This window comes from Martes martes, assembly GCF_963455335.1.
Source record: "Martes martes genome assembly, chromosome: 6".
Taxonomy (NCBI): Eukaryota; Metazoa; Chordata; class Mammalia; order Carnivora; family Mustelidae; genus Martes; species Martes martes.
The window spans coordinates 121,288,414-121,302,787 of NC_137893.1; the positions used below are offsets into that span (position 1 = coordinate 121,288,414).

General features: G+C 54.8%; 2 protein-coding genes across 3 annotated transcripts; both read left to right on the top strand.

Annotated features, from left to right (window-relative positions):
* Positions 1 to 845: 845 nt before the first annotated feature.
* Positions 846 to 3,818, top strand: NRM (nurim). Its single transcript, XM_080806803.1, has 4 exons — positions 846 to 1,044; positions 1,576 to 1,772; positions 2,368 to 2,544; positions 2,924 to 3,818. The coding sequence occupies exons 1-4, from the start codon at positions 912 to 914 to the stop codon at positions 3,203 to 3,205; spliced, it is 789 nt and encodes a 262-aa protein (XP_080662929.1). The 5' UTR covers positions 846 to 911; the 3' UTR covers positions 3,206 to 3,818.
* Positions 3,819 to 5,562: 1,744 nt separating this feature from the next.
* PPP1R18 (protein phosphatase 1 regulatory subunit 18) lies at positions 5,563 to 13,293 on the top strand. Of its 2 annotated transcripts, XR_013967024.1 has the most exons (4): positions 5,657 to 7,434; positions 11,258 to 11,418; positions 11,540 to 11,750; positions 12,411 to 13,293. XR_013967024.1 is itself a non-coding variant. In XM_080806773.1 (3 exons), exons 1-3 carry the CDS (start codon positions 5,818 to 5,820, stop codon positions 12,428 to 12,430), a joined length of 1,848 nt encoding a protein of 615 aa, XP_080662899.1. In that variant the 5' UTR covers positions 5,563 to 5,817; the 3' UTR covers positions 12,431 to 13,293. The 2 variants fall into 2 exon arrangements, 1 of the variants encoding a protein (XP_080662899.1); XM_080806773.1 differs by lacking the exon at positions 11,258 to 11,418 and having other exon boundaries at positions 5,563 to 7,434.
* The last annotated feature ends 1,081 nt before the right edge of the window (positions 13,294 to 14,374 follow it).

Below are 14,374 nucleotides of genomic sequence, written 5' to 3' on the forward strand. Positions count from 1 at the left end.
AAATCTTTTAAAAAAAAATTCTGATGGAGGAAAACCTTTCTTTTACTTTGCTTTTCAGTAGTATTAGTCTGTAGGTATTACAAACAGGTCTGAAGGAAAAATATGTTCAGACAAAAGATCTTAGCGATCTTAGTGGGGTCAGACTAATAAGCTTGCAGAGTGAAGTCATAGTTAGTTAATTATCACAGGCTTGGATAAAATTAACCTACTACAAAGTTCACAACAAATACAATTTTCTATCACAAATATTTTAACATTGTTACTCTCATGATTGCAAATCAACAGCCTTTGGCATTATTAGAAATAATCTGTAAGTGTTACAGAGAAGTTTTCTGTCCTTGGCAAGTGGAGTGAATAAGTTACAGAATAAACATTATGGTAAAATAGTCACTAACTCTTTAACAAGATGTAATAGGTGATTCAGAGCTTTGGGTTCTCAGTCTGGGTCAACAGTCTTCCGTTCTGTCGCCATTTATTATTGAAGTGTTAACCGAGGCTTTGTAACCTCTGACTCTGGCTAGGTTTTCTGACTAAGGTTACAGAAAAGGGGGGTCATAATTCTTGGTTTCTACAAGAACCCTGAAAGAGAGGAACTGTCTTCATTTCAGCTGAGACAACTAGCCGAGCTACGATTCAACCCACACGAAGGGCTGTAGAGCCGCTGCCCTTTCCATTTGTCACTCGGAATTCTAACTTTCCCTTCTGTGACGCAGAGACTGCGGTCTGGGTAAAAGCCCCCGCGACCCGCCCTGCGGGCAGAAAAAAGGGCGCGCCGCTGACCCGAGCCCCGGCATTTGAACGAAGGAGCCCCGCCTTTCTGGGAGGGACCCGAGGAGCGTGGGGGGGGGGGCGGGGCCTGTGGCCGCGGGAATCCCAAGCCCGCCCGCTTCCCCACCCCTCCGTGTGTCGCCATGGCCCCAGCTCTGCTCCTGATCCCTGCTGCCCTCGCCTCTTTCATCCTGGCCTTTGGCACCGGAGTGGAGTTCGTGCGCTTTACCTCTCTTCGGCCACTTCTTGGAGGGATCCCGGAGCCTGGTGGTCCGGGTGAGCGGGAGGGATCAAGGATGAGCTCTGGGGATGGAGGTGGAGCCGGACGAGAGGGAGGTAGGGCGGGGCTTGGAGACAAATGACAGGGGAAGTCCGGGAGAGGGAACTAGAACCGCGAAAGCTGGAGAAGCTTCAGGGCAGAGTAGAGGGCTAAATCAGGAACTCAGGGATTAGCGGTTTGGAGAGGCGAGGGAGTGAGAACTGGGTGGGGAGGAAAAGGGCGATAAGCAGAGGAAAGAAAGTGCTTTTAAAGAGAGGAATATGGAGGGAGTTCGAAAAGGGGAGCATTTAGACCACCGAAACAAGAGGGTCAATCGCCTCTCCAGCCATATTCCTCCCCACCCTGAAGAAGGCCTGGGGAAAAGGGAAGAAGCAGGGAATGGAAAAGGTGGGCAAAGCCTGGAGAGGAAGCATTAAGACTCTTGAAGCATTAAGGGGACATCGCCTGGGGCCCCAAGAAGAGAGTAGGATAGGGGATGTTTCCCATAACCCTCTTGATCTTTTGTCCCTTTCTTCAACTCCCCCTAGATGCCCGCCAGGGATGGCTGGCTGCTGTGCAGGACCGCAGTATCCTTGTTCCCCTGGCTTGGGATCTGGGTCTCCTCCTACTTTTTGTGGGGCAGCACAGCCTCATGGCAACTGAGACAGTGAAGGCGTGGATGTCTCGATATTTCGGGGTCCTTCAGAGGTCACTGTATGTCGCATGCACTGCCCTGGCCTTGCAGGTATGAGGCCTTGGCCACTGAGTCCCAAGGGAAACTGTCTGTGAGAAGGGTGTCCTAGACTGGAGCGGCAAAGGCCATTCTGAAAATGTGGGTTTAGGAAGAGAACTGAGGGTGTTGAGGACTCTAATCTCAGCTTTCATTCCTCCACAGCATATATTCTCCTTATCAAGAATGGTGTACCATTACTCATTCCCCAAGCAGATATGTGCATTCTCACCTTTGCAACCTTGTTCATGTTGTTCTGCTTGAGATCCCCTTGGCAACATCTCCTTCAGTGCTACCCTTTCTTCGAAACCTCTTCCCTAGGTCTCAAGAGAAGGCTTCCCAGTTAGCATTCACTTGTCTTCTCAGTGAGTGCTTGGTACTTTATGTACCTATCTGGTTACCCCCATCTGGTCTGCAAGCCCTCAGGGTAGATATAGGTCATCCTTACATCCTTGGGACCCCACCTAGGACCCCCTATGTGGTGACTGTTTGTGACGTTCATGGTAGAGGTGGGGAGAGCTGCAGGCCAGCCTGGGGTGGGGGGCAGCCTCTGGGTCTAGGTCTTTCAAGGGTAGGCTGCTCAGATACCCAGCCCCACATCCTTCCCCAGTTGGTGATGCGGTACTGGGAACCTGTACCCAGAGGCCCTGTGTTGTGGGAGGCTCGGGCCGAACCATGGGCCACCTGGGTGCCCCTGCTCTGCTTTGTGCTCCACGTCATATCCTGGCTCCTCATCTTCAGCATCCTTCTCGTCTTTGACTACGCCGAGCTCATGGGCCTCAAACAGGTGAGGCTCCCAGATTCCTACCTGAGACCTAGGATTCCTTCCAGAATGCCTTTTTCCCCCTCCAAGGATTTCCCTCCTCCTTCTGCCATGCTCTTCCACCTTTCTCTTCTTTCAACTCCCTTACCTACTTACCTTTTTTTTTTTCCTACTTACCTTTCTTATAAGACAGTCTCCCCTCAGCATTCTGTCAAAGGTCTGAAACCATGGGCTGGGACTGGGGAAGGTTCATGAACCAGAGATGAGGATCAGGGGTCCTGGTCTCAGGAGGGTGGTCCTTGGGCCTGTGTTACAGAAGGGGAAGTTTCCTGGAAGGGGAGGAAAGAGGTCGCTATGTTGCAAAAGGGGCTTGATCCCATTTCTAAGCTGTTCTCCCTCCTAGGTGTACTACCATGTGCTGGGGCTTGGTGAGCCTCTGGCCCTGAAGTCTCCCCGGGCTCTGAGACTCTTCTCCCATTTGCGCCACCCAGTGTGTGTGGAACTGCTGACGGTGCTGTGGGTGGTACCCACCCTGGGCACTGACCGCCTCCTCCTTGCTCTCCTCCTTACCCTCTATCTGGGCCTGGCTCATGGACTTGACCAGCAAGACCTCCGCTACCTCCGGGCCCAGTTACAAAGAAAACTCCACCTGCTCTCCCGGCCCCAGGAAGGTGAGGCCGAGTGAGGAGCTAACCTGGTTCCAAGCCCGGCACTTTCTCTCCTTTAACATCCAGGTCCTGGCTGCTTCAGACCAGAAACCCATATTCATGGACTGAAGGGGTTGTCCCTTCCCCTGTTTGAGCCTCCACTCCTTAACCTATGGAGCCCAGCTCCATAACCTAAATTCTGAGTTTCAACCACTGGACTCCAAGATCTACTTCTCACCAGCCAGGAAGAGGAGATGGGGAACTTACCTGTCTCCTCACACTTCAGGGCTTGACACCCCCCACCCCCCGCAACACACACACCTTAAGAACCTCCTCATAAGGAAGAAGGGGGGGCCTGACCACTTCCCTCCCACTGTTACTCCCTTCTGCACCTCAGGGATCCCCTTCTCTCTGGCTTCCCTTTCTAGGAGTGGGACCAGGGTCTGCAGGTTTGATAATGCCTGCCCTTCCAGGCCCCAAGTGCCAGCCCCCTGACTAGCCTTGCCGGCTCCTTAGGCCCCGGCCCTAGGCTCTGTCCTCTAACCTAGTTGAAAGGATCCCCCTGCTTTTCATTTTGGGTGACTAAGAGCTCTCTGCTCTCCCGAGGAACACGCGCAGCAGAAAAATAAAATTCGGCCTGTTTTTTCTACATATGGTATGCAGTCTATCGGTGTTTCTCTAGCTAGAGGGCTGACTTTGGGAAGGAGTGCAAGCGGAGCCGGGCACATCAAACTGGAGTCTGGGCAGCCACCGCGCCCTCTGGCGACCGCTGCCGTCAGGCCCACCCCCACTTCCCCAGAGAGGCCCAGTCCCCCTTCCTCCAAATCCCCCAGTTTCCCTCGCTGCAGAGCAGGGAACTCAAGGGAGACAGGTTGAAGCCAAAGAGTGGGATAGCGGCCCTGGTGTGGGATCCAGTTCCCATAGCTGTTGGCTTCTGAGTACCTCTACTGCCATCCCGCTCCCCACGGGCCCACCACAGCCTGGTGGCGGCCCTGGACCCCGCCGTAACAAAGGGCGGCCGGGGGAGGCAAAAGCGTGGGGAGGAGCAGCAGGAGATGGGAAGGGCGGGCCCGGCTGTAGCAGCTGCTGCTTCCTCTCCAAGTCCCTCGAGGGGCCTGAGTCACGGGCGGCTGCCTTGGGTCGGCGAGCTCGGGGCGAGGGTCTGGACACCAGGGTTCTCTGGGGCTACCGAGAGGGAGCGGGGCGTGGTCCCTGGGGACAGAAATTCAGGGCCAGGGATTGCGGCGGGAAAAGGGGAGTCCGCGAGCCTAGTCCCATGCGAGGTCTCTGGAGCGAGGCCCCGCCCCTCGGGCCCCGCCCGCGCCCCCTTCCCTCTCCGCATTGTCCTCAGACAAAGCGGTCGCCGCCCCCCGCCCGGCCCCCAGGTCTCTGTCTCGGTCCCTCCTCCTCGACTCCCCTCTTTCCCTCCTCCTCTCCTTCCCTCCTCTCCTTCCCTCCTCCCCTCCCTCCTGTCTCCGGATCTCTCTCGGTCCCACTCTCCTCCTCTTCCTCTCTCCTCCCTCCGGACGCCAGGCTCCTCCGCACCCCCTCCCCTGGGAGCCCCGCCAACTTGTGAGTTGACTGAGGGGCTTCAGACTTGGGGAGGGGGTGTCTCCTGTCTCCCGTCCCCGGCCCGGACCTTGGGCTGTCTCCTCTTTGTGCCGAGATTGCCTGTCCGAGCGGTCCGAGCTGGGTGGGAATGGCCGGCTATGTCAGGGCTCCCTGAGAGCGGAGACTCGGGCATAGGACTGGCAGGCTCGGAACAGCGGAGCCGTGGAGAGGGTACTCTGCACGCCACGGTCCCGGGCTCGGCCGGTGGGAGAGGCAGGTGGTGGTGACGGGACCGGGTGGGGGTGGACGCCAGGGTTCTGGGAACGTGCTGGCAGCCCAGACACCCGGGTTCCGAAAGTCCCCAAGGGAGGGTATTTCCCCCGAGCTGCCCGGGGGCGGAGTGCAGGGTGGCGGCTGGGGGGGGCCGAAGAGGCGTGGCCGGAGCCGAGCTGGGAGGGGAGCCGGGACCTCCCGGGCCCGCGCTGAGACGCGCCCTGCGGCTCCCGCGGAGCTCCATTTCCCCTCTGCCCCCTGATTCCCCTGCTCCCCTACACCTCTCCACTCCCCGCCCCTCCTCACCGCCCCGACACCCCCTCAAGTTCCACCACCCCCTCTCGGGCGGGATTCCCTGATCTCCCTTCCCACTCTAACCGCCTCGGGGTAACGGTGGGGAAGCCTCGCTTGAACCCTAACACCCCCCGCCCCTCTCGGCCTCTCTTTTCTCTCTCTCCTCTCATTCCGACTTTTTCCGCCCTTCTCTCCTCTCGCATCCTCGGGACTGTCTCTGATACCATTAACCCTGCGCTGCCAAATCTGACTCCCGCCGCTTTGCCCTGAATCTCTATTCTTCCTCTCAGGGCCACGAGCCCACCCCCACTTGGCCCACAGCTTTTTCACTTTCTGTTTTCTCCTTTCTTTGCCCTCCATCTTCTCACTCTTTCCCTGTGTCTTTACCCTCAGCTCCTGTGCCCATCTCTGTGTCCCACCTCTCCCCCCACTACTTCCTCTCCCCCCACCCCCAATTTCACCTCTGGACCTCTGGAGCCTCTCTTTCCTGTTCTCTGGCCCCAGCACTCCCCACCCTCACCTCAGCGCGACCATGGCCACCATCCCAGACTGGAAGCTACAGCTGCTAGCCCGCCGACGGCAGGAGGAGGCAGCCCTTCGTGGCCGGGAGAAGGCAGAGCGGGAGCGTCTGTCCCAGATGCCAGCCTGGAAGCGGGGACTCCTGGAGCGTCGCCGGGCCAAGCTTGGTCTGTCTCCTGGAGAACCTAGCCCTGCACCTGGGACTACAGAGGCTGGACCTCCAGACCCAGATGAGTCGGCTGTCCTCCTGGAGGCCATTGGGCCAGTGCACCAGAACCGATTCATTCGGCAGGAGCGCCAGCAGCAGCAGCAACAGCAGCGGAATGAAGAGTTACTTGCAGAGAGAAGGCCTGGGCCTTTGGAGGCCCGAGATAGGAGACCCAGCCCTGGGGAGATGCGGGATCAGAGCCCCAAGGGAAGAGAGTCAAAAGAAGAGCGGCTCAGTCCCAGGGAGGCCAGAGAGAGGAGGCTGGGGATAGGGGGAGCCCGAGAGTTGAGCCCCAGGCCTTTAGAGGCTTGGGACTGGAGGCAGAGCCCTGGAGAGGCTGGAGACAGGAGCTCCAGACTGTCAGAGGCCCGGAAATGGAGGCTGAGCCCCGGAGAAACTCCAGAGTGGAGTCTGAGACTGGCAGAGCCTGGAGAACAAAGTCCCAGGAGAAAAGAGGTGGTGGAAAGTAGACTGAGCCCTGCAGAGTCTGACAACCAGAAGTTGGGGCTGACGGAGTCACATAAATGGAGGCCTGACTCTGGAGAGTCTCAGGAACAGAGTTTGGTACAATTGGAGGCATCAGAGTGGAGGCTGAGCTCAGAAGAAGAAAGAAAAGACTGTTCGGAGGAATGCGGGAGAAAAGAAGAGAGACCAGTTCCAAGGCTGGCCTCAGAAGAGATTACAGAGCTGTCAGAGACGCTGACAAGGGAGGCTCCAGACAGCAGCTCCACAGAAGTGGAGGCAGGAGAGCAAAGGCCCAGCCCTGTGGAGGATGGTGAGAGGGGCCTGAGGCTGACAGAGGGATGGAAATGGACCCTGAATTCTGGAAAGGCTCGAGAATGGACTCCCAGGGACACAGAGGCTCAGACTCAGAAACCAGTCCCCCCAGAGTCTGCTGAGAAGTATTTGGGGCCTCTTGGTACTGAGGCTGGAGAAGGGGAGGCTGAGAAGGAGAAGGCGGGGGCTCAGGGCAGGCCTCTGAGAACCCTGCAGAACTACAGCTCTGTGCCCTCCCCCTTCCCACCAGAGGACGCTGGGACTGGAGGCTCTAGAAGACAGGAAGAGGAAGCAGTGGATCTCCGGCCCCCACCAGCAGCCCCTCTGTCTCCCCCACCCCCAGCCCCACCTGCCCCCCAGTCCCCTGGGGATCCCCTGATGAACCGTCTGTTCTATGGGGTGAAGGCAGGGCCAGGGGTGGGGGCCCCTCGCCGCAGTGGACACACCTTCACAGTGAACCCCCGGCGGTCCGTACCCCCTGCAGCCCCCACCACTCCTGCCACCCCACCCACAGCTGATGCGGCAGTCCCTGGAGCTGGGAAGAAGCGGTACCCGACTGCCGAGGAGATCTTGGTTCTGGGGGGCTACCTCCGCCTCAGCCGCAGCTGCCTTGTCAAGGGGTCCCCTGAAAGGCACCACAAACAGGTAGGGAGCTGTCAAGCCAGACTTCTCAGAAGCCCGCTCCTCAGTTCTCTCTGGCCTTTCTTTTTTATATCCCCGTATTCTTGTCCTCCTCTATTCTTTCTTGTGAATTCCTGCCACCACCCTTCCTCCTCTACACACACCCTTCCTTCTTGTAGAGCTCATTTTCCATTCATTTCCAAGCCCAAGGATCCTGCCCCAAATCAAGTGCTGTCCCTGGGTGTGTCTCACAAGGTGTGCCCAGGCTGCTCACTCTTCATTCCCTCAGGCTCTGGGTCCTTCCTCCCCACCTCCTCAGCTCCCCCTCTTCCCTCCCAGTCCCATTTCTTCCCTTCCTTTCCTCTGAGTCTGTCACCGAATCCAGCCCTTCTGGTGGGAGACCTGAACCAAGGCTACAGCCTAGAATCTGTGAGAGCAGGGTCATCAGTTAAAAGCACATACAGCCTTCCAGTGGAGTGAATGTTGGGCAGGAACCCGGCAGAGGCACAAGGGGTGGCTTTGGGGTAGGGAGAAATGGCAGGGAGAAGTGAGTGGAGAAGGGTCTCAGTCCCAAGGCAGAGAGGGGAGAGCTGAACGAGGGGACATCCTAGGATGGGGGCGGAGGAGTGGAATAGGGCTGGAGGGCAGAGAAGACCTTTGAACCCCGAGTCTGCTCCATGGGAGAGGCGCACACAGAGGCCATTTGAAGTGGGTGACCTCAGGGTTGCACACCCCCAGCTGGGCCACTGCTTTAGACAGTGCTCCCTTCTCTCTTGGGACAAGAAAAGCCTTTTCTTCTTCCAAAATCAGCGCCCCCCCCTCACTCCCCTTCTTCCTTCCTCCCTGGGCTTCCCCTCCCTCCCTAGGACTGGCTCAGCAGTTGGTTTTCCCCATTTTCCTCTCTCTTCCTGCTGCCCTGGTCTCTCCCTCCCTTTGGGGTAGCAAAAGAGAGAAGTGAATTTGGAGAGAACTGTGCTGAGAACAAGGAATACAATGGGAGTTGGGGACAGGGGTGGGGGCTGAGGCCAGCAGAGGGTCAGAGGTTAAAACTGGAAAAAGGACAAAGTGCAGGAAGTGGGAGCAGCTAGGCTTCTTGCCCTGGCTTCAGCCCGACCCCTTCCTTACACACCAACCAGTTTCCAGCTTGCAAATCTCTAAGGAGAGAGAGGTCCCTGCAGGGACAGGGAAGCCCTTCCTAGTCTCCAGTCTTCATCTCACCTGACATCCTCAGATTTGGTTTTCTTGTGTGTCCCCTGTCAGTGGGAAACCACAGGGACCAGAGACCTAAATTGAGCTTTTGGGTCACTTGATTCCCCCAATTCATCTTCATGTGGAGCTCAGGCTCCCACCCCTGAGCCGTGGTACCTGAGTCTGTCCTGAGCATTCTGACTACTACCAGCCCCTTCCCCTTTGGGCTGGGCAGATGAGAGGAGGTAGGTCAGGAACTGCCAGCATGAGGTGTTCAGACAAGTCACTTCCTACTGAGGTTGGCCTGTGCCTTTGGGGAGGAAGAGCAGAGGGAGTCTGAAGTTTGGAGCCCAAAGCTGGGGCCCATATGAGTGCAGGGCAGGACCTTTGGTAGTGACCCTACCTAGGTCAGGGAGTAGGGGAGCCGGAAGCAGATCACCCAAACAGGAAGCCTGGGGTGGGGGCCGGAAGGCTGGTATGGCTGAGTGGGGAACCGCTGGGCCCTGGGCCTGCCAGAACTGCTCAGGATGTGGTGAGAGAATAAGGAAGCCCTGGCTGCTCTGGGGGTGGGGGTGGGGAGAAGCAGCACAGAGTTTTCTAGACCCAGACACCTCCCCCTCCACACTGTCTCAGGCCTCCTTCCCTCTCTCTGCACCCTGCTCAGCAGGGACCAGCATGCCTTGACCCAGCTGGGACCCAACCCACTTGCTGGGAGACCAGAGGACTGCCCCCTCCCCCCCATAACTTCTGTTTGCAAGCTAACGCCATCAAACATATCCTTGCCAGGGGAGAGAAATCCCAGCCCTGCCCTGTGGCTGGTGCCCTTCCCCAGAGGCCCAGAGATGGGCTCCTCCCCTCTCTGGCCCCCTTGTGACTTTATATAGCTGATGGGAGAGGAGCAAGTGAGTCACACCCTCTGTCTCCTCCCACCCCCCCAACTCCCATGCAGGCTGTGCATTCCTGAGAAGCCCAGTCAGAAGTTGGGGTGGGGGGGGCTCAGAAGAGAAGCAGGGTTGGGGAAGAAAGACAAACATGACTGAGAGCAAATAAGATGAATCCTTTTTCAGAGTGGATAATAAATTGTGGAGCTTGTTATCCCAAAAGGGAATGTGAAAAGAAAACAAATGGGTCCCCAGAAGTCTGAATAAATCTGTCAGTAACAGAACCAGAAGTGGTCCCTTTGGAACAGCTGGAATGTAAGGGGTCTGGCTGCTGTCACTCATTTCTACCAGCAGTTCCACAGATAGTGTGCCTCCCACATTGTTCCCCAGTGTTGATTCTCTGTGGGGACCACTGTCTGAGGTCTGGACCAACCCTTCATTACTCCTTGTAGCAACTTTCATGCTCTTATGGACAGCAGACAAAAGATCACAAATAACTAAATTCTCTGGTACATTATTAGAAGGTGGTAGGTAAATGATTATGGGGGGTGGGGGGTTTAGAACTGGGTAAGTTGAACCTTGAGGGCCAGAAAGTTGGGAGAGTGAATATGAACTTCAAATAGGGTGATTGGGAGACAGGGAGCCATGGGGATATTTGGGGAAAGAGTGTTCCCAGTAGAAGGAATAGCCAATGCAAAGGCCCCAGGATGGGAATGTCCTTGGTGGGCTTCGAAGAACCTTGACTAGGATGGCCAGAGTGGGAGCAGATGCCTGAGAGGTGAGGTGGGATGTGACACAGTGGAAATACCCTATGGGCCTTAGGCTCTAGCTTTTCCTCCCAGTGAGATGAGCCAGTGCATGGCTTGGAGCCAAGGAGTCTCTGAGTTCCAGTTTCCCTTGGGGACCCAGGTTTCACATTCCTTAAAGCCTTTAGCATCCACCTGTCCCGCCATCACCCTCCCACCCCAGCTTCTCTCTTCTCACATCCCAGCCCATGTGGAGACACAAGGATGCAGGCCCAAGGCCTGAGTTTCCCAAACAGGTGCCTGATAAGGCCTGAGTAGATCATCTGGACCTTTCCAAGTAGTTCACAGGGAATCCTCCTGTTTGTCTCCTTAATCGCTTTGGCTCCCAGAGGTAATCCCACTCTGCCCCTGCCCCCTGAGCTTCTTAAAAGGGCAAAGGGGAAGGGAGAAAGGCACTGAGAACAGCTGGGGCTCGCCTGCTCTTGGGACAGTGTGTTTGTGGATTTTCTGCCCCCTCCAGGTCCCCTCTGGCCTTTTGCCTCTGTCTCTGCTTGCCTCTCCTGGTGCATTCTCCACTGCAACCTGTGTTTGCATGGACTTTCCTCTGTGCCCCTGTCACCTCGCCTAGCTGTACCTTTCAGGGACTCAAGGGCCCATCTCCCCTATGTGTTAGGGGAGAGACTGGTTTCCTCTGGGCCTTTTGGTAGATCTCCTCTTCCCTCCCAGGCCCCAGCCCCACTTTATTGTTGGTCCACTCCAGCTATAGGAGAAGAGTGAGGGGAGCAGAGGGCGCCAGTGTCAGAGTCCTGGGTTTCCCCCAGGAACTTCAAGGGGCTGAGTGTGTGGAAACTAATGGCTTGGCTTTGCTTTTGCCTGGGACTGCCTCCAGCCAGCTACTTCCTGCCAGGTCAAACTTCCCTCCTCCTCCAGGAAGCCTTCCCGGTTCCCCTCATGATGCCCAAAGAGTCAGTTCTGATTACAGGAGTTATCTCCATGTATTTTCAATTCTTTTTATCCTTCCACCACCCGCAGTCTAAAGAGTTGGGACCCAAGTCCTGTATTAATCACTTCTGCCACCTCTGCCCAAGCTCAAGCCAAAGTCTGATGTTTTGGAAATAAGATAGAAGAAGGAAATTACGGGATTAGAGAGCCTGTATCAAAAGGAAAACTGGACCCCTGGAACCTCAGGCAAAGTCAGTAGGGTGCCCAAATCCAGCTCCCCTCCCGCCCACCTTGCATTTGCTCCCCTGGGCGCTTCCCCGTACTAAACTCCGGGCCTCCCCCCCACCCCACCCCGTTCTCTCCCACTCTCAGCTCAAGATCTCCTTCAGCGAGACAGCATTGGAGACCACGTACCAATACCCCTCCGAGAGTTCGGTGCTGGAGGAGCTGGGCCCGGAGCCTGAGGCTCCCAGTGCTTCCAGCCCCCAAGCGGCACAACCCGACGACGAGGAGGATGAGGAGGAGCTGCTGCTGCTCCAGCGGGAGCTCCAGGGCGGGCTGCGCACCAAGGCCCTGATCGTGGGTGAGCTGAGGCTCCGCCTGTCCGAGGGCACCCCCTGGTGCTCAGAATGGGCACTGCGGTCCGGGAGGGAAAGGGAAGAATTAATGTTGGCGCTTCGAAGAGACTTGACAGGACCTCTAGCCCCACCCACTCCTTTACAAATGGGGAAATCGAGGTCTTGGGAAGTGAGGTGCACAGGGGCTCTCCAGATTTCAAAACCAGGAGTCTTTCTGAGTGCAGTAGTGTGGTTAAAAACACAGGGTGTGGATCAGACAGGCCTGCATTTGAATTCCATCTTGTCTCTTACCTGTGGTGTATGTAACCTCCAGGAAATCACCTGACCTCTGGCCTCCGTTTATTAATTCTGAAATGCGGTTGATAATAACCACCACCTGGGGTTTCCAGAGAGGGTTCTGTAATTTTTATGAAGCATCTTGGAACTCTAGCTGGACATCAAATTACTTCGCCCTATCTGGGGTTATTCTGTGATTAAACAAGTTGTAAGAATGCCTGACACAGAATGCAAGCCACATGAGTGATGGCTGCTGTTACTGTAGTAGCAAGCACTTGGCGTGGAGGATATTATAAGCCTTACGTTCAGTGTGGAGGGTAAGTGGGGAAGGTAGGAGGCCCTCACTCATTCCCTACCGTTCCCTACCATTACTGCTTCTTCTCCCACAGATGAGTCCTGTCGGAGGTGACCTTCTTTCAACATAGGGTCTATACCCTGGTTTCCCGGAACTGAAGATCCTGGAGCCCAGAAGACTGAGAACAGAGAGACCCTAAAAATGAGCTTGGCAGGGAAGGGCAACCGACATCTTCCAACTTGCTTTCCTCATCCTGTTTTTGAGGGCAGAGCTAGTCTCCCAGTTTCCACCCTACCAAAGGTCCCTGGTTTGAGTGTGTCAGACATGCTGATGGCATCCTAATGACTCGTGAGCATCAAGTCCTGAGGAGGATCACAGCACTCACTGGGGCTGGAGGTGGAGCACCTCCTCCACCTCCATGGGTGGGGTACCCTCTCCCTTCAGCCTCCTTGACTCCCCACCATCCCCTGGGGGCTCTAAGGATTTAAGCACTCATCCTGGGCAGCCTGCCTCCACTCCATTTACAAGCCCCTCTCCTTCCTATTCTGTAGGCCACTGCCCCTTTGTTTATACCTCCTGCCTCCTCTCTTGACCACCAGCCTGGTTTACAAACCCCATTAGCTCCCAGCCCCACCTGTCAAAGTCCCAGGTTTACAACCACACCTACTTGTTGAGTCCACGTGGAACCCTCTCCCTTGTCCCTGGCGCTTGCCTCATTGGGGGTGTGGCTTCCTCCACTTTTGCTCAGTATTACTGTACCTCAATTTTTCCCAAGAAGGAAAGCTGGGGATCTTAGCCCAGTACCCCCCATCAAATTATTTAATTCTGTTCCTTCCAGTGGTCCACAACTGAATTGAATTGCAAGGGTGAGGGGTGACTAATAGGGCACCTCTTCCCCATTTCTCCTTCGTTATCAACTGCCTGTTTGTTTGTTTGTTTGTTTTTTAAGTTTTCCTTAATAAAATGGAGTTCTCTCCAACTCTCCTGCTGGTTTTCCTTCTTTAGAAAAAAAGTGTGGGTGGGGGAGGCTGTGTGTTCCTCCTTCCAAGTCTCTCCCATCTTCCCATTGGCCATGAAGAGGTAGTGGCCATGGCTGCGGGAGGGAAAAATAGGGATGAAACAGGAACTCAGCGTTGACATAAAGAAAGGGCTCGGGAGAGCCCCATACCTGTTTCTCAAAGGACTGGTTTGAGGAAGGGTAGGAGGAATCCACTAAGCTGGAAGTGCCACAAGAGCAGACTATTTCAGCAGGGTTTAATGAGGCATTCCCCATGCCTCGCAAAATTACTCCTAGTGCCTTTGCAGAGTTATTACTAGAATGAATGACTGAACAAATATATGAATAGATGAAAAAAGCTAAAATACTGGAAGCAGAGGACACTCTGAATTGAAGGATTCTAGTATTTAAAGCCTGCTAGAAGCAGCCAGCTTACACTAACTGGTGTATAACAATCGCTAATCTAGGGGCATTTACTTCAAGACTCAGGACCATAAATAATAAGTCTAAAACTGCTGCAAAATGTAGTGTATGTAGAGAAGGACAGTTTTCTGAAAAACAGTCTCTGAGAGACCATGGGTTTTATATTTCTCAAGGTTTAATTAAGAACCATTGATAATTCACGGCTTTGTAGCCCAACTATAGTTCACTGGGAGATTTTCCCATTCCAAAGAATTTCTCTCTTCTACAAATGTGGCAGATCTATAGTTTACTTATCAGGTTTTTGTTTGTTTGTTTGTTTGTTTGTTTTGTTTTGTTTTGTTTTTCCCAGTTTGCTAGGGTAGTAAAGACATGTTTGAGTAGTTATAATCCTACCACTACAGGAATTTTCTCAGCTTAGTCAGAGGAGACTCCCTTTTACTAAATATAAAATAAGTAAGACAAATTGATCTTAAACATATACCAAAGTCTTTAATTTACTAGCAAAGGAACAATGAAGGTGTTAAAACAATGAGCCAGCTTAGAGAGGGTATGAGTATGGTGGGAAACAATGCTTACATTAGTAGCTAATTAGGTAAAGATCCTAATCAGTTACCACCCAGGAAACCAGAGAGGCAGAA

Bases quoted from the DNA above. Each gene is read 5' to 3' on its own strand.
- PPP1R18 (XM_080806773.1), top strand. From the start codon at position 5,818: ATGGCCACCATCCCAGACTGGAAGCTACAGCTGCTAGCCCGCCGACGG. The intron at 7,435-11,539 runs GTAGGGAGCTGT...TCCCACTCTCAG, and splicing joins CTGAAAGGCACCACAAACAG to CTCAAGATCTCCTTCAGCGA. The intron at 11,751-12,410 runs GTGAGCTGAGGC...CTTCTCCCACAG, and splicing joins CACCAAGGCCCTGATCGTGG to ATGAGTCCTGTCGGAGGTGA.
- NRM (XM_080806803.1), top strand. From the start codon at position 912: ATGGCCCCAGCTCTGCTCCTGATCCCTGCTGCCCTCGCCTCTTTCATC. The intron at 1,045-1,575 runs GTGAGCGGGAGG...AACTCCCCCTAG, and splicing joins CCCGGAGCCTGGTGGTCCGG to ATGCCCGCCAGGGATGGCTG. The intron at 1,773-2,367 runs GTATGAGGCCTT...ATCCTTCCCCAG, and splicing joins GCACTGCCCTGGCCTTGCAG to TTGGTGATGCGGTACTGGGA.